The following is a 19,744-nucleotide window of genomic DNA, read 5'->3' as shown; positions in this document are numbered from 1 at the left end:
TGTGGGGTGGCCTTTATCTGAAGGGGGCATGAATACAATAGGGAGGAAGTTATGCTCCAGTTATATGAGGCTCTGGTCAGACCCCATCTGGAGAACTGGTTTCAGTTCTGGGCACCGCACCTCCAGAAGGATAGATTGGCCTTGGAGTTGTTGCAGCCTGTGTAACAGGCCCGAGGAGGCTGAATGGGCCTCCTCCTGTTCCTGTGTAACAGGCTTGAGGGGCTGAATGGGCCTACTCCTGTTCCTGTGTAACAGGCCCGAGGGGCTGAATGGCCTCCTCCTGTTCCTGTCAATGGCAGCCTCGGTGGGAGGGTGCGGCAGCGAAGATAGTTGGTGGTCTGTGTAGGAATCTAAACATTTGATGTTCCCTCCCGCTCTCTGCAGGACGCCTGGACCCCGCCGGAGTTAATCCCACAATCAATCCAGAAAAGACTGAAGTACGTGAATTTTATCCCCCTCTGAAATGGAGTTTATACCGCGGCCCCCATTCCTTTCAATCCGTTGGGGCTCAGGAGGAGAATCCGCTGAGTATCCAAGCAGGAAAGTCCCAGGCCTCAGCCCGGCCTGTGTTGAGTGAGCCCCTCCCACCCTGAGAGGTTCTCTGTCCGACACTGTGCAGGACAGGCCCAGGCCTCATCCCCGGCTTGTGCAGAATGAGCCCCTCTCACCCTGAGTGGGTTTGAGCCCCACAAACTGAGCCGGACAGGCCTAGGCCTCATCCCCGGCCTGTGTTGTGTGAGCACCTGTCACCCTGAGTGGGTTTGAGCCCCAGACTGAGCAGGACAGGCTCAGGCCTCATCCCCGGCCTGCAGAAGAAGATTGGAGGAGGGCCGAGGCCCAGGGACCGCTTGGGCTGAAAGGGGCCTGAACCCTCGCGAACCGCGCGGAACCCAAGCACAGGGCCTGGGTTAACGTCCAACTGTTTGAGCCGCCATGACTCGGGCAGGGGTTACAGGGTGTATGGGAGGAACTGACACTCGGTACTCAGTGAGGACCCTGAACCCCTGCCCCTCCACATCCTCGTCTGGTGAACCAGGCTGGTCAGTCGATCACCGGCAGAGCCCAGGAGTAACCCAGGGGTTGACGGGTTTCCAAGAGGCCTTGGAGGGGTCATCAGTGGGGAGGGGGAAGGAGGAGACGGGGAGGGAGGCAGGGGGCGGAGGAGGAGATGGGATGGGAGTTGGGGAGGGGGAGGAGGAGTGGTGGAGGAGCGGGAGGGGGAGGGGAGAGAAGGAGGTGAGGAGATGGGGAGGGGAGGGAGGAAGAGGATGTGTGTGGAAGTAGGTGGAGGAGGAGATGGGGAGGGAGGTGGGAGGGGGAGGGAGGCGGGCGGGGGAGGGGGAGGAGGAGGGGGAGAACGAGGAGAAGGGAAGAGGGTGGGGAGGGGTGAAGTGGGGGAGGGGAGTTGCGGAGGAAAGAGGGGGAAGGAGAGGAGGGGGAAGGAGAGGAGGGAGAAGGAGCGAAGGGATTGTGGTTAGAGGAGGGGAAGGGGAAAGGAGTGGGGGTAGCAATGGAGGAGGGGGAGGGAGTGTGGGTGGAGGAGGGGGAGGGAGCGGAGGTGGAGGAAGAGGGTGAGGGAGTGGGAGTGAAGGTGGAGGACGGGGGGTAGTGGAGAAGGGGAAGCAGTGGGGGTGGAGGAGGGGAGGGAATGTGGGTGGAGGAGGCGAGGGAGTGGGAGTGGTGGGTGAGGGGGAGCGAGTGGGGTGGAGGAGGGGAGGGAGTTGGGGTGCAGGAGGGGAAGAATTGGGGGTTGAGGAGGGGGAGGGAGTGGGGTGGGGGAGGGGGAGGAGTGAGGGTGGAGGAGGGGGAGGGAATGGGAGTGGGCGAGGGTCGATCAGGGGGTGGGGCTCGGGGCCAGAGGCCATCTTGTGTTTCTCCATGTTTCGATCTGATGTCCCCAGGGCGGAGAAAGAGGAGGCTCGGAAGGGGATGGTGGAGAGAGAGACCGCACCCAACGAGACGAGGGTGGAGAGCCAGGGGGACATGGAGATCTTGAAAGGTAGGTGCCTCCTCGACCAGCCTCGCCCAGGTGGTGGGTTCGAGGCGAGTCCAGGGCCGCCCAGGTTAGAGGGCAACCAAGCGACTGCGAGGCCCTGCCCGGGGTCAGATGGCAAGACCCCAAAACAGCCCCCGCCGTGAGACCCCTTGGTGTTTGGGGGGTGGGGTCGTACGTCGAGAGGCAAGAGGAAGGGGGGGCTGGTAATGGGGCTTATCTCCTTGGCAGGACGGGGTCAGAGAGCAGGGGTTAGGTGCATGACAGGGTCAGGGGGCCAAGGGAAGAGCAGGGTCAGGGGTCCAAGGGCAGGACGGGGTCAGGGGGTGAAGGGCAGGACAGGGTCAGGGGATGAACGGCTGAAGGCCGATTCTCATCCCACGTTGCGATCGGGGGGAGTCTGAGGGTATATCTGTGCCCCCCCACAACAGACTATCTCACTCCACCCCCAACACCTAACCTCGCCCTCCCCCGCCCCTCGCTCCTCGCGCTCCCTAGCCCCTCGCACCTCCCATCGCCCCTCGCCCCTCCCCCTCGCCCTCCCCGCCCCCTCGCCCTCGCCCAACCTCGCCCTCCCCGCCCCTCGCCCTCCATTTCCCTTGCCCTCCCTCACACCTACGCTCTGCCTCCCTCCCTCCGTCCCCGCCCTCCCTTCCTTCCTTCCCGCACCCCATCTCCCCCTCCCTCCACCCTCCCCCTCCCTCCAACTCTCCCTCTCACTTTCCGCCTCCCCCTCCCCCTCTCTCTCCCCCTCTCTCCCTCCATCCCCCTCTCCGCTTCGCTCCCCCTCAATCTCTGAGTAACACTCCTCTCTTCCCTCTGCAGCCTCCTCCCCGCTCTTTGCCAATCTGAAGGTGGCGATAGTCTCGGAACAACTGAACGGGTCTCAGCGAGCGGTCCTGGACGGAGTCCTCTCCCACGAGGAGTGTGCGGCCATCCGCAGACTGGCCAATGTGAGTAACGGGGAGGGCTGCACGACGGAGGCCCAAAACTCAGTGTGATAGTGAGCCCCCCACACACAGCAAGACAGGCCCAGGCCCAGGCCCCTTCCCCTGGCCTGCGCCATGACCCCTGGCCCTTCACCTGTCCCGCGCCGTGACCCCTCACCCTTCCCCTGTCCCGCACCGGGATCCCCGAACCCCTGTCACACACCGTGACCCCCGACCCTTAACCTAGCATCTGTCCTCACCATGACCCCCGACCGTTCCCCCGGCGCCTCGCCGGCGCAGTGACCCCCTACCCTTCCCCTGGCTTCTGTCCCACACCGTGACCCCCGAAACTTCGCCTGGCCTCTGTCCCACACCGTGACGACCGACCCGACCCCTGGCGCCTGGCCAATGTGGTGACCCTCGGCCCGAACGAGACACAGAGAGTGAGCAGTGATGAAAGCCATGGAGAGTGGAGACAGGGAGACGAGGAGCGAGGCGGACGGGCTATGTCTCCATCGGGCAGTAATGTTTCGGTATCCCCCCTCACAGGTTGCAGCAGACTCGGCAAAGGGTTACCAAGGGGGTCCCTCCGCCGACCCGTCAAAGGATCGCATCGAGGGGCTAACAATACTGAGGGTCCTAGAGGTCGGTGTATTAAATAGAACTGGATATCGGGGTGTATTTATGTATTAAATAGAACTGGATATCGGGTAGTGTCTGTATTAAATAGAATTGGATATCAGGGAGTGTATGTGTATTAAATAGAACTGGATATCGGGGAGTGTGTGTATTAAATAGAATTGGATATCAGGGAGTGTATGTGTATTAAATAGAACTGGATATCGGGGAGTGTCTGTGTATCAAATAGAACTGGATATCGGGGAGTGTCTGTGTATCAAATAGAACTGGATATCGGGGAGCGTGTGTATTAAATAGAACTGGATATCAGGGAGTGTCTGTGTATCAAATAGAACTGGATATCGGGGAGACTGTGTATTAAATAGAACTGGATATCGGGGAGTGTGTGTATTAAATAGAACTGGATATCGGGGAGACTGTGTATTAAATAGAACTGGATAGCGGGGAGTGTGTTTATATTAAATAGAACTGGATATCGGGAAGTGTGTGTGTATTAAATAGAACTGGATATCGGGGAGTGTGTCTTAAATAGAACTGGATATCGGGGAGTGTATTTGTGTATTAAATAGGACTGGATATCGGGGAGTGTGTTTGTGAATTAAATAGAACTGGATATTGGGGAGTGTGTTTGTGTATTAAATTGAACTGGATATCAGGGCAAGTGTTTGTATTAAATCGAATTGTATATTGGGGAGAGTGTGTATTAAATAGAACTAGATATCTGGAAGTGTGTTTGTGTATTAAATAGAACTGGATATCAGGGAGTGTGTGTATTAAATAGAACTGGATATCGGGGAGGGTGTTTGCGTAATAAATAGAACTGGATATCGGGGAGTGCGTTTGTGTATTAATTAAAACTGGATATCGGGGAGAGTGTTTCTGTATTAAATAGAACTGGATATCGGGGAGCGTGTTTGTGTATTAAATAGAACTGGATATTGGGGAAAGTGTTTGTATTAAATATAACCGGATATTGGGGAGAGTGTGTATTAAATAGAACTGGATATCTGGAAGGGTGTTCCTGTATTAAATGGAACTGGATATCGGGGAGTGTGTGTAATAAATAGAACTGGATATCGGGGAGTGTGATTGTGAACAAAACAGAACTGGATATCGGGGAGTGTTTTTGTGTATTAAATTGAAATGGATATCAGGGAAAGTGCTTGTATTAAATCGAACTGTATATTGGGGAGAGTGTGTATTAAATAGAACTAGATATCGGGAAGTGTGTTCGTATATTAAATAGAAGTGGTTATCGGGGAGTGTGTGTATTAAATAGAACTGGATATCAGGGAAAGTGTTTCTATTAAATAGAACTGGATATTGAGGAGAGTGTATGCATTAAATAGAACTGGATATCAGGGAGTGTGTGTATTAAATAGAACTGGATATCGGGGAAAGTGTTTGCGTATTAAATAGAACTGGATATCGGGGAGTGCGTTTGTGTATTAAATAGAACTGGATATCGGGGAGAGTGTTTGTGTATTAAACAGAACTGGATATCGGGGAGTGTGTTTTTGCATTAAATAGAACTGAATATTGGGGAAAGTGTTTGTACTAAATATAACCGGATATTGGGGAGAGTGTGTATTAAATAGAACTGGATATCTGGGAGTGTGTTCCTGTATTAAATGGAACTGGATATCGGGGAGTGTGTGTAATAAATAGTACTGGATATCGGGGAGAGATTTTGTGTATTAAGTGGAACTGGATATAGGGGAGTGCGTTTATTAAATAGAACTGGATATCGTGGAGTGTGTGTAATAAATAGAACTGGATATCGGGGAGCATGTGTATTAAATAGAACTGGATATCGTGGAGTGTGTGTAATAAATAGAACTGGATATCGGGGAGTTTGTGAATGAAATAGAACTGGATATCGGGGAGTGTGTGTGTATTAAATAGAACTGGATATCTGGTTGTGTGCGTATTAAATCGAACTGGATATCGGGGAGAGTATTTGTATTAATTAGAACTGGATATCGGGGAGTGTGTGTATTGAATATAATTGGATATCGGGGAGTGTATGTGTATTAAATAGAACTGGATATCGGGGAGTGTCTGTGTATCAAATAGAACTGGATATCGGGGAGTGTCTGTGTATCAAATAGAACTGGATATCGGGGAGCGTGTGTATTAAATAGAACTGGATATCAGGGAGTGTCTGTGTATCAAATAGAACTGGATATAGGGGAGACTGTGTATTAAATAGAACTGGATATCGGGGAGTGTGTGTATTAAATAGAACTGGATATCGGGGAGACTGTGTATTAAATAGAACTGGATAGCGGGGAGTGTGTTTATATTAAATAGAACTGGATATCGGGAAGTGTGTGTGTATTAAATAGAACTGGATATCGGGGAGTGTGTCTTAAATAGAACTGGATATCGGGGAGTGTATTTGTGTATTAAATAGGACTGGATATCGGGGAGTGTGTTTGTGAATTAAATAGAACTGGATATTGGGGAGTGTGTTTGTGTATTAAATTGAACTGGATATCAGGGCAAGTGTTTGTATTAAATCGAATTGTATATTGGGGAGAGTGTGTATTAAATAGAACTAGATATCTGGAAGTGTGTTTGTGTATTAAATAGAACTGGATATCAGGGAGTGTGTGTATTAAATAGAACTGGATATCGGGGAGGGTGTTTGCGCAATAAATAGAACTGGATATCGGGGAGTGCGTTTGTGTATTAATTAAAACTGGATATCGGGGAGAGTGTTTCTGTATTAAATAGAACTGGATATCGGGGAGCGTGTTTGTGTATTAAATAGAACTGGATATTGGGGAAAGTGTTTGTATTAAATATAACCGGATATTGGGGAGAGTGTGTATTAAATAGAACTGGATATCTGGAAGGGTGTTCCTGTATTAAATGGAACTGGATATCGGGGAGTGTGTGTAATAAATAGAACTGGATATCGGGGAGTGTGATTGTGAACAAAACAGAACTGGATATCGGGGAGTGTTTTTGTGTATTAAATTGAAATGGATATCAGGGAAAGTGCTTGTATTAAATCGAACTGTATATTGGGGAGAGTGTGTATTAAATAGAACTAGATATCGGGAAGTGTGTTCGTATATTAAATAGAAGTGGTTATCGGGGAGTGTGTGTATTAAATAGAACTGGATATCAGGGAAAGTGTTTCTATTAAATAGAACTGGATATTGAGGAGAGTGTATGCATTAAATAGAACTGGATATCAGGGAGTGTGTGTATTAAATAGACTGGATATCGGGGAAAGTGTTTGCGTATGAAATAGAACTGGATATCGGGGAGTGCGTTTGTGTATTAAATAGAACTGGATATCGGGGAGAGTGTTTGTGTATTAAACAGAACTGGATATCGGGGAGTGTGTTTTTGCATTAAATAGAACTGAATATTGGGGAAAGTGTTTGTACTAAATATAACCGGATATTGGGGAGAGTGTGTATTAAATAGAACTGGATATCTGGGAGTGTGTTCCTGTATTAAATGGAACTGGATATCGTGGAGTGTGTGTAATAAATAGAACTGGATATCGGGGAGCATGTGTATTAAATAGAACTGGATATCGTGGAGTGTGTGTAATAAATAGAACTGGATATCGGGGAGTTTGTGAATGAAATAGAACTGGATATCGGGGAGTGTGTGTGTATTAAATAGAACTGGATATCTGGTTGTGTGCGTATTAAATCGAACTGGATATCGGGGAGAGTATTTGTATTAATTAGAACTGGATATCGGGGAGTGTGTGTATTGAATATAATTGGATATCGGGGAGTGCATGTATTCAATAGAACTGGATATCGGGGAGTGAGTGTAATAAATAGAACTGGATATCGGGGAGTGTGTGTATTACATAGAACTGGATATCGGGGAGTGTGTGAGTTAAATCGAACTGGATATCGGGGAGTGTGTGTATTAAATAGAATTGGATATCGGGGAGTGTGTGTATTTAATAGAACTGGATATCGGGGAGAGTGTTTGTATTAAATAGCACTGGATATCGGGGAGAGTGTTGTAGTAAATCGAACAGGACATCTGGGAGTGTGTGTATTAAATAGAACTGGATTTCGGGGAGTGTGTGTAATGAATCGAAATGGATATCGGGGAGTGTGAGTATTAAAACGAACTGGATATCGGGGAGTGTGTGTATTAAAAAGAAGTGGATATCGGGGAGTGTGTGTATTAAATAGAACTGGATATCGGGGAGTCTGTGTATTAAATAGAACTGGATATCGGGGAGTGTGTGTATTAAAAAGAAGTGGATATCGGGGAGTGTGTGTATTAAATAGAACTGGATATCGGGGAGTGTGTGTAATGAATCGAAATGGATATCGGGGAGTGTGAGTATTAAAACGAACTGGATATCGGGGAGTGTGTGTATTAAAAAGAAGTGGATATCGGGGAGTGTGTGTATTAAATAGAACTGGATATCGGGGAGTCTGTGTATTAAATAGAACTGGATATCGGGGAGTGTGTGTATTAAAAAGAAGTGGATATCGGGGAGTGTGTGTATTAAATAGAACTGGATATCGGGGAGTGTGTTGTAGTAAATCGAACAGGACATCTGGGAGTGTGTGTATTAAATAGAACTGGATTTCGGGGAGTGTGTGTAATGAATCGAAATGGATATCGGGGAGTGTGAGTATTAAAACGAACTGGATATCGGGGAGTGTGTGTATTAAAAAGAAGTGGATATCGGGGAGTGTGTGTATTAAATAGAACTGGATATCGGGGAGTCTGTGTATTAAATAGAACTGGATATCGGGGAGTGTGTGTATTAAATAGAACTGGATATCGGGGAGTGTGTGTATTAAAAAGAACTGGATATCGGGGAGTGTGTGTAATAATTAGAACTGGATATCGGGGAGAGTGTTTGCATTTAATAAAACTGGATATCGAAGAGAGTGTTTGTATTAAATAGAACTGGATATCGGGGAGAGTATTTGTATTAAAAAGAACCGGATATCTGGGAGTGTGTGTATGAAATAGAACTGGATATCGGGGAGTGTGTGCAATAAATAGAACTGGATATCGCGGAGAGTGTTTGTGTATTAAATAGTACTGGATATCGGGGATTGTGTGTAATAAATAGAACTGGATATCGGGGAGAGTGGTTGTGCATTAAAAAGAACTGGATATCGGGGAGTGTGTGTCAGAAATCGAAATGGATATCGGGCAGTGTGTGTATTAAATAGAACTGGATATCGGAGAGTGTTTTTGTGTGCAAAATAGAACTGGATATCGGGGAGTGTGTGTATTAAATATAACTGGATATCGGGGATTGTGTTTGTGTATTAAATAGAACTGGATATCGCGGAGTGTGTGTATGAACTAGAACTGGATATTGGGGAGAGTGTGTGTATTAAATTGAAATGGATATCAGGGAGTGTGTGTATTAAATAGAACTGGATATCGGGGAGAGTGTTACTATTATATATAACTGGATATTGGGGAGAGTGTGTATTAAATAGAACTGCATATCGGGGAGTGTGTTCTCGTATTAAATAGACCTGGATATCGGGGAGTGTGTGTTCTAAATAGAACTGGATATCGGGGAGAGTGTTTGTGTATTAAATTGAACTGGATATCGGGGAGTGTATTTGCATTAAATAGAACTGGATATCTGGGAGTGTGTATATTAAATAGAACTGGATATCAGGGAGACCGATTGTATTAAATAGAACTGGATATCGGGGAGTGTTAGTATTAAATAGAACTGGATATCTCGGAGTGTGTGTATTAAACAGAACTGGATATCGGTGAGTTTGTGTATTAAATAGAACTGGATATCGGGGAGTGTGTGCAATAAATGGAAGTTGATATCGTGGAGTGTGTGTATTAAATAGAAGTGGATTTCGGAGTGTGTGTGTATTAATTAGAACTGGATATCGGGGAGAGTGTTTGTATTTAATAGAACTGGATATCGGGGAGAGTGTTTGTATTAAATAGAAGTGGATATCGGGCAGAGTTTTTGTATTAAATAGAACTGGATATCTGGGAGTGTTTGTATTAAATGGAACTGGATATCGGGGAGTGTGTTTGTGTATTAAATAGAACTGGATATCGGGGAGAGTGTTTGTGTCTTAAATGGAACTGGATATCGGGGAGTATGTTTATTATGAAGAACTGGATATCGGGGAGTGTCTTTATTAAATAGAACTGGATATCTGGCAGTGTGAGTATTAAAACGAACTGGATATCTGGCGTGTGTGTCTGAAAAAGAACTAGATATCGGGAAGTGTGTTTGTGTATTAAATAGAAGTGGTTATCAGGGAGTGTGTGTATTAAATAGAACTGGATATCAGGGAAAGTGTTTATATTAAATAGAACTGGATGTTGAGGAGAGTGTATGCATTAAATAGAACTGGATATCAGGGAGTGTGTGTTTTAAATAGAACTGGATATCGGGGAGTGCGTTTGTGTATTAAATAGAACTGGATATCGGGGAGAGTGTTTGTGTATCAAATAGAACTGGATATCGGGGAGTGTGTTTGTGCATTAAATGGAACTGGATATTGGGGAAAGTGTTTTTATTAAATATAACCGGATATTGGGGAGAGTGTGTATTAAATAGAACTGGATATCTGGGAGTGTGTTCCTGTATTAAATGGAACTGGATATCGGGGAGTGTGTGTCATAAATAGAACTGGATATCGGGGAGTTTGTGAATTAAATAGAACTGGATATCGGGGAGATTGTTTGTATTAAATAGAACTGGATATCTGGCAGTGTGTGTATTAAATAGAAGTGGATATCAGGGAGTGTGTGTATTAAACAAAACGGGATGTCGGGGAGTGTGTGCAATAAATAGAACTCGGTATCGCTGAGTGTGTGTATCAAATAGAACTGGATATCGGGGAATGTATTTGCATTAATTGGAACTAGTTATCTGGGAGTGTGTTTATTAAGTAGACGTGGATATCGGGGAGTGTGTTTATTAAATAGAACTGGATATCGGGCAGTGTGTGTATTAGATCGAACTGGATATCGGGGAGTGTGTGTATTAAATAGAACTGGATATCGGGCAGTGTGTGTATTAGATAGAACTGGATCTCGGGGAGTGTGTGTATTAATCAGAACTGGATATCGGGGAGTGTGTGTATTAAATAGAACTGGATATCGGGGAGTGTTTGTCTATTAAATAGAAATGGATATCGGGGAGTGTGTTTATTAAATAGAACTGGATATCGGGGAGTGTGTTTGTATTAAATAGAACTGGATATCGGAGGGTGTTTGTTTATTAAAAATGAACTGGATATCTGGGGTGTGTTCATTGAATAGAACTGGGTATAGTGGAGTCTGCGTCTGAAATAGAACTGGATATCGAGGAGTGTGTATTAATTCGAACTGGGTATCGGGGAGTCTGTGTCGTAAATAGAACTGGATGTCGGGGTGAGTGTTTGTGTATGAAATAGAACGGGATATCGGGGAGTGTGCTTTGTAAATAAAACTGGATATCTGGGAGTTTGTGTATTAATTAGAACTGGATATCGGGGAGCTTGTGTATTAAACAGAACTGGATATCGGGGAGTGTGTGTATTAAATAGAACTGGATATCGGTAGTGTGTGTATTAAATAGAACTGGATATCGGGGAGTGTTTGTCTATTAAATAGAAATGGATATCGGGGAGTGTGTGTATTAAATAGAAGTGGATTTCGGAGTGTGTGTATTAATTAGAACTGGATATCGGGGAGAGTGTTTGTATTTAATAGAACTGTATATCGGGGAGAGTGTTTATTAAATAGAACTGGATATCGGGCAGTGTGTGTATTAGATAGAACTGGATATCGGGCAGTGTGTGTATTAGATAGAACTGGATATCGGGGAGTGTGTGTATTAAATAGAACTGGATATCAGGGAGTGTGTTTATTAAATAGAACTGGATATCAGGGAGTGTGTGTATTAATCAGATCTGGATATCGGGCAGTGTGTGCATTAAATACAACTGGATATCGGGGAGTATGTTTTTTAAATAGAAATGGATAACAGGGAGTCTGAGTGTTAAATGGAACTGGATATCGGGGAGTGTGTGCATGAAATAGAACTGGATATCGGGGAATGTGTGTATTAAACAGAACTGGATATCGGGGAGTGTGTGTATTAAATAGAACTGGATATCGGTAGTGTGTGTATTAATTAGAAATGGATATCGGGGAGTGTGTGTATTAAATAGAACTGGATATCGGGGAGTGTTTGTCTATTAAATAGAACTGGATATCGGAGGGTGTTTGTCTATCAAATAGACCTGGATATCGGGGAGTGTGTTTATTGAATAGAACTGGGTATCGGGGAGTCTGCGTCTGAAATAGAACTGGATATCGAGGAGTGTGTATTAATGAGAACTGGGTATCGGGGAGTCTGTGTAGTAAATAGAACTGGATGTCGGGGTGAGTGTTTGTGCATGAAATGGAACGGGATATCGGGGAGTGTGCTTTGTAAATAAAACTGGATATCTGGGAGTGTGTGTATTAAATAGAACTGGATATCGGGGAGAGTGTTTATCTGTTAAATAGAACTGGATATCTGGGAGTGTGTGTATTAAATAGAACTGGATATCGGGGAGAGTGTTTGTGCAGTAAATAGAACTGCATATCGGGGAGTGTGTGTATTAATTAGAAGTTGATATCGGGGAGAGTTTTTGAATTAAATAGAACTGGATATCTGGGAGTGTTTGTATTAAATGGAACTGGATATCGGGGAGTGTGTTTGTGTATTAAATAGAACTGGATATCGGGGAGAGTGTTTGTGTCTTAAATGGAACTGGATATCGGGGAGTGTGTTTATTAAGAAGAACTGGATATCGGGGAGTGTCTTTATTAAATAGAACTGGATATCTGGCAGTGTGAGTATTAAAACGAACTGGATATCTGGGAGTGTGTGTCTGAAAAAGAACTAGATATCGGGAAGTGTGTTTGTGTATTAAATAGAAGTGGTTATCGGGGAGTGTGTGTATTAAATAGAACTGGATATCAGGGAAAGTGTTTATATTAAATAGAACTGGATGTTGAGGAGAGTGCATGCATTAAATAGAACTGGATATCAGGGAGTGTGTGTTTTAAATAGAACTGGATATCGGGGAGTGCGTTTGTGTATTAAATAGAACTGGATATCGGGGAGAGTGTTTGTGTATTAAATAGAACTGGATATCGGGGAGTGTGTTTGTGCATTGAATGGAACTGGATATTGGGGAAAGTGTTTTTATTAAATATAACCGGATATTGGGGAGAGTGTGTATTAAATAGAACTGGATATCTGGGAGTGTGTTCCTGTATTAAATGGAACTGGATATCGGGGAGTGTGTGTCATAAATAGAACTGGATATGGGGGAGAAAGTTTGTCTGTTAAATAGAACTGGATATAGGGGAGTGTGTGTAATAAATAGAACTGGATATCGGGGAGATTGTTTGTATTAAATAGAACTGGATATCTGGCAGTGTGTGTATTAAATAGAACTGGATATCAGGGAGTGTGTGTATTAAACAAAACGGGATGTCGGGGAGTGTGTGCAATAAATAGAACTCGATATCGCTGAGTGTGTGTATCAAATAGAACTGGATATCGGGGAATGTATTTGCATTAATTAGAACTAGTTATCTGGGAGTGTGTTTATTAAGTAGAACTGGATATCGGGCAGTGTGTGTATTAGATCGAACTGGATATCGGGGAGTGTGTGTATTAAATAGAACTGGATATCGGGCAGTGTGTGTATTAGATAGAACTGGATCTCGGGGAGTGTGTGTATTAATCAGAACTGGATATCGGGGAGTGTGTGTATTAAATAGAACTGGATATCGGGGAGTGTTTGTCTATTAAATAGAAATGGATATCGGGGAGTGTGTTTATTAAATAGAACTGGATATCGGGGAGTGTGTTTGTATTAAATAGAACTGGATATCGGCGGGTGTTTGTTTATTAAAAATGAACTGGATATCTGGGGTGTGTTCATTGAATAGAACTGGGTATAGTGGAGTCTGCGTCTGAAATAGAACTGGATATCGAGGAGTGTGTATTAATTCGAACTGGGTATCGGGGAGTGTGTGTAGTAAATAGAACTGGATGTCGGGGTGAGTGTTTGTGTATGAAATAGAACGGGATATCGGGGAGTGTGCTTTGTAAATAAAACTGGATATCTGGGAGTTTGTGTATTAATTAGAACTGGATATCGGGGAGTTTGTGTATTAAACAGAACTGGATATCGGGGAGTGTGTGTATTAAATAGAACTGGATATCGGTAGTGTGTGTATTAAATAGAACTGGATATCGGGGAGTGTTTGTCTATTAAATAGAAATGGATATCGGGGAGTGTGTGTATTAAATAGAACTCGATATCGGTGAGTGTGTGTATCAAATAGAACTGGATATCGGGGAGAGTGTTTGTATTTAATAGAACTGTATATCGGGGAGAGTGTTTATTAAATAGAACTGGATATCGGGCAGTGTGTGTATTAGATAGAACTGGATATCGGGCAGTGTGTGTATTAGATAGAACTGGATCTCGGGGAGTGTGTGTATTAATCAGAACTGGATATCGGGGAGTGTGTGTATTAAATAGAACTGGATATCGGGGAGTGTGTGTATTAAATAGAACTGGATATCAGGGAGTGTGTTTATTAAATAGAACTGGATATCAGGGAGTGTGTGTATTAATCAGATCTGGATATCGGGCAGTGTGTGCATTAAATACAACTGGATATCGGGGAGTGTGTTTTTTAAATAGAAATGGATAACAGGTAGTCTGAGTGTTATATGGAACTGGATATCGGGGAGTGTGTGCATGAAATAGAACTGGATATCGGGGAATGTGTGTATTAAACAGAACTGGATATCGGGGAGTGTGTGTATTAAATAGAACTGGATATCGGGGAGCGTTTGTCTATTAAATAGAACTGGATATCGGAGGGTGTTTGTCTATCAAATAGACCTGGATATCGGGGAGTGTGTTTATTGAATGGAACTGGGTATCGGGGAGTCTGCGTCTGAAATAGAACTGGATATCGAGGAGTGTGTATTAATTAGAACTGGGTATCGGGGAGTGTGTGTATTAAATAGTACTGGATATCGGGGAGAGTGTTTATCTATTAAATAGAACTGGATATCTGGGAGTGTGTGTATTAAATAGAACTGGATATCGGGGAGAGTGTTTGTGCAGTAAATAGAACTGGATATCGGGGAGTGTGTGTATTAATTAGAACTGGATATCGGCGAGTGTGTGTATTAAATAGAACTCGATATCAGGGAGTGTGTTTGTGTATTAAATAGAACTGGATATCGAGGAGTGTGTGTATTAAATAGAACTGGATATTGGGGAGAGTGCGTGTATTAATTAGAACTGGATATCGGGGAGTGTGTGTATTAAATAGAACTGGATATCGAGGAGTGTGTGTATTAAATAGAACTGGATATTGGGGAGAGTGCGTGTATTAATTAGAACTGGATATCGGGGAGTGTGTGTATTAAAAGAGATGGATATCGTGGAGTGTGTGTCTGAAAAAGAACTAGATATCGGGAAGTGTGTTTGTGTATTAAATAGAAGTGGTTATCGGGGAGTGTGTGTATTAAATAGAACTGGATATCAGGGAAAGTGTTTATATTAAATAGAACTGGATATTGAGGAGAGTGTGTGCATTAAATAGAACTGGATATCAGGGAGTGTGTGTTTTAAAAAGAACTGGATATCGGGGAGTGCGTTTGTGTATTAAATAGAACTGGATATCGGGGAGAGTGTTTGTGTATAAAATAGAACTGGATATCGGGGAGTGTGTTTGTGCATTGAATGGAACTGGATATTGGGGAAAGTGTTTTTATTAAATATAACCGGATATTGGGGAGAGTGTGTATTAAATAGAACTGGATATCTGGGAGTGTGTTCCTGTATTAAATGGAACTGGATATCGGGGAGTGTGTGTCATAAATAGAACTGGATATCGGGGAGAAAGTTTGTCTGTTAAATAGAACTGGATATAGGGGAGTGTGTATATTAAATAGAACTGGATATCGGGGAGTGTGTGTAATAAATAGAACTGGATATCGGGGAGTTTGTGAATTAAATAGAACTGGATATCGGGGAGATTGTTTGTATTAAATAGAACTGGATAACGGGAAGTGTGTTTGTATTGAATACAACTGGATATCGGGGAGTGTTTTTGTTAAACAGAACTGGATATCGGGGAGTGTGTGTATTAAATAGAACTGGATATCGGGGAGTGTGTGTATTAAATAGAACTGGATATCGGGGAGTGTGTTTTTTATTAAATAGAACTGGATATCGGGGAGTATGTGTAATAAATAGAACAGGTTATCGGGGAGAGTGTTTTGTATTAAATAGAACTGGTTATATGGGAGTGTGTTTATTAAATAGAACTGGATATCGGGGACTGTGTGCAATAAATAGAACTGGATATCGGGGAGAGTGGTTGTGCATTAAAAAGAACTGGATATCGGGGAGTGTGTGTCTTAAATCGAACTGGATATCGGGGAGTGTGTGTCTTAAATAGAACTGGATATCGGGGAAAGAGTTTGTATTAAATGGAACTGGATATCGGGGAGAGTGTATTAAATAGAACTGGATATCGGTGGAGTGTGTTTGTGTATTAAATAGAACTGGATATCGCGGAGTGTGTGTATTAATTAGAACTGGATATTGGGGAGAGTGTGTGTATTAAATTGAAATGGATATCAATGAGTGTGTGTATTAAATAGAACTAGATATCGGGGAGAGTGTGTATTAAATAGAACTGGATATCGGGGAAAGTGTTACTATTATATATAACTGGATATTGGGCAGAGTGTGTGTTAAATAGAACTGGATATCGGGGACTGTGTTCTTGTATTAAATAGAACTGGATATCTGGGAGTGTGTGTATTAAATAGAACTGGATATCAGGGAGAACGTTTGTATTAAATAGAACTGGATATCGGGGAGTGTGTGTATTAAATAGAACTGGATATCGCGGAGTGTGTGTATTAAACAGAACTGGATATCGGTGAATTTGTGTATTAAATAGAACTGGATATCGGGGAGTGTGTTTGTGCATTAAATGGAACTGGATATTGGGGAAAGTGTTTTTATTAAATATAACCGGATATTGGGGAGAGTGTGTATTAAATAGAACTGGATATCTGGGAGTGTGTTCCTGTATTAAATGGAACTGGATATCGGGGAGTGTGTGTCATAAATAGAACTGGATATGGGGGAGAAAGTTTGTCTGTTAAATAGAACTGGATATAGGGGAGTGTGTGTAATAAATAGAACTGGATATCGGGGAGATTGTTTGTATTAAATAGAACTGGATATCTGGCAGTGTGTGTATTAAATAGAACTGGATATCAGGGAGTGTGTGTATTAAACAAAACGGGATGTCGGGGAGTGTGTGCAATAAATAGAACTCGATATCGCTGAGTGTGTGTATCAAATAGAACTGGATATCGGGGAATGTATTTGCATTAATTAGAACTAGTTATCTGGGAGTGTGTTTATTAAGTAGACGTGGATATCGGGGAGTGTGTTTATTAAATAGAACTGGATATCGGGCAGTGTGTGTATTAGATCGAACTGGATATCGGGGAGTGTGTGTATTAAATAGAACTGGATATCGGGCAGTGTGTGTATTAGATAGAACTGGATCTCGGGGAGTGTGTGTATTAATCAGAACTGGATATCGGGGAGTGTGTGTATTAAATAGAACTGGATATCGGGGAGTGTTTGTCTATTAAATAGAAATGGATATCGGGGAGTGTTTGTCTATTAAATAGAAATGGATATCGGGGAGTGTGTTTATTAAATAGAACTGGATATCGGGGAGTGTGTTTGTATTAAATAGAACTGGATATCGGCGGGTGTTTGTTTATTAAAAATGAACTGGATATCTGGGGTGTGTTCATTGAATAGAACTGGGTATAGTGGAGTCTGCGTCTGAAATAGAACTGGATATCGAGGAGTGTGTATTAATTCGAACTGGGTATCGGGGAGTGTGTGTAGTAAATAGAACTGGATGTCGGGGTGAGTGTTTGTGTATGAAATAGAACGGGATATCGGGGAGTGTGCTTTGTAAATAAAACTGGATATCTGGGAGTTTGTGTATTAATTAGAACTGGATATCGGGGAGTTTGTGTATTAAACAGAACTGGATATCGGGGAGTGTGTGTATTAAATAGAACTGGATATCGGTAGTGTGTGTATTAAATAGAACTGGATATCGGGGAGTGTTTGTCTATTAAATAGAAATGGATATCGGGGAGTGTGTGTATTAAATAGAACTCGATATCGGTGAGTGTGTGTATCAAATAGAACTGGATATCGGGGAGAGTGTTTGTATTTAATAGAACTGTATATCGGGGAGAGTGTTTATTAAATAGAACTGGATATCGGGCAGTGTGTGTATTAGATAGAACTGGATATCGGGCAGTGTGTGTATTAGATAGAACTGGATCTCGGGGAGTGTGTGTATTAATCAGAACTGGATATCGGGGAGTGTGTGTATTAAATAGAACTGGATATCGGGGAGTGTTTGTCTATTAAATAGAAATGGATATCGGGGAGTGTGTTTATTAAATAGAACTGGATATCGGGGAGTGTGTTTGTATTAAATAGAACTGGATATCGGAGGGTGTTTGTTTATTAAAAATGAACTGGATATCTGGGGTGTGTTCATTGAATAGAACTGGGTATAGTGGAGTCTGCGTCTGAAATAGAACTGGATATCGAGGAGTGTGTATTAATTCGAACTGGGTATCGGGGAGTGTGTGTAGTAAATAGAACTGGATGTCGGGGTGAGTGTTTGTGTATGAAATAGAACGGGATATCGGGGAGTGTGCTTTGTAAATAAAACTGGATATCTGGGAGTTTGTGTATTAATTAGAACTGGATATCGGGGAGTTTGTGTATTAAACAGAACTGGATATCGGGGAGTGTGTGTATTAAATAGAACTGGATATCGGTAGTGTGTGTATTAAATAGAACTGGATATCGGGGAGTGTTTGTCTATTAAATAGAAATGGATATCGGGGAGTGTGTGTATTAAATAGAACTCGATATCGGTGAGTGTGTGTATCAAATAGAACTGGATATCGGGGAGAGTGTTTGTATTTAATAGAACTGTATATCGGGGAGAGTGTTTATTAGATAGAACTGGATATCGGGCAGTGTGTGTATTGGATAGAACTGGATATCGGGGAGTGTGTGTATTAAATAGAACTGGATATCAGGGAGTGTGTTTATTAAATAGAACTGGATATCGGGCAGTGTGTGTATTAGATAGAACTGGATATCGGGGAGTGTGTGTATTAAATAGAACTGGATATCAGGGAGTGTGTTTATTAAATAGAACTGGATATCAGGGAGTGTGTGTATTAATCAGATCTGGATATCGGGCAGTGTGTGCATTAAATACAACTGGATATCGGGGAGTGTGTTTTTTAAATAGAAATGGATAACAGGTAGTCTGAGTGTTATATGGAACTGGATATCGGGGAGTGTGTGCATGAAATAGAACTGGATATCGGGGAATGTGTGTATTAAACAGAACTGGATATCGGGGAGTGTGTGTATTAAATAGAACTGGATATCGGGGAGCGTTTGTCTATTAAATAGAACTGGATATCGGAGGGTGTTTGTCTATCAAATAGACCTGGATATCGGGGAGTGTGTTTATTGAATGGAACTGGGTTTCGGGGAGTCTGCGTCTGAAATTGAACTGGATATCGAGGAGTGTGTATTAATTAGAACTGGGTATCGGGGAGTCTGTGTCGTAAATGGAACTGGATGTCGGGGTGAGTGTTTGTGCATGAAATGGAACGGGATATCGGGGAGTGTGCTTTGTAAATAAAACTGGATATCGGGGAGTGTGTGTATTAAATAGTACTGGATATCGGGGAGAGTGTTTATCTATTAAATAGAACTGGATATCTGGGAGTGTGTGTATTAAATAGAACTGGATATCGGGGAGAGTGTTTGTGCAGTAAATAGAACTGGATATCGGGGAGTGTGTGTATTAATTATAACTGGATATCGGCGAGTGTGTGTATTAAATAGAACTAGATATCAGGGAGTGTGTTTGTGTATTAAATAGAACTGGATATCGAGGAGTGTGTGTATTAAATAGAACTGGATATTGGGGAGAGTGCGTGTATTAATTAGAACTGGATATCGGGGAGTGTGTGTATTAAATAGAACTGGATATCGAGGAGTGTGTG

The 19,744-nt window shown here is 43.1% G+C and overlaps 1 protein-coding gene across 1 annotated transcript in view; it reads left to right on the top strand.

Annotated features, from left to right (window-relative positions):
• The window catches only part of LOC137310604 (prolyl 3-hydroxylase 1-like), a 117,014-nt gene that overhangs the window by 33,824 nt on the left and 63,446 nt on the right, over positions 1-19,744 (top strand). The window contains exons 7-10 of the mRNA XM_067978329.1: positions 385-437; positions 1,902-1,999; positions 2,819-2,946; positions 3,472-3,567. Of these exons, the coding sequence (XP_067834430.1) occupies positions 385-437; positions 1,902-1,999; positions 2,819-2,946; positions 3,472-3,567 (375 nt within the window). The remainder of the gene's footprint in view (positions 1-384; positions 438-1,901; positions 2,000-2,818; positions 2,947-3,471; positions 3,568-19,744) is intronic.

This window comes from Heptranchias perlo, unplaced genomic scaffold (genome assembly GCF_035084215.1).
Source record: "Heptranchias perlo isolate sHepPer1 unplaced genomic scaffold, sHepPer1.hap1 HAP1_SCAFFOLD_264, whole genome shotgun sequence".
NCBI classification, from domain to species: domain Eukaryota; kingdom Metazoa; phylum Chordata; class Chondrichthyes; order Hexanchiformes; family Hexanchidae; genus Heptranchias; species Heptranchias perlo.
The sequence above is the reverse complement of the archived record's forward strand: the minus strand, read 5'-3'. Positions and strand labels throughout refer to the sequence as shown.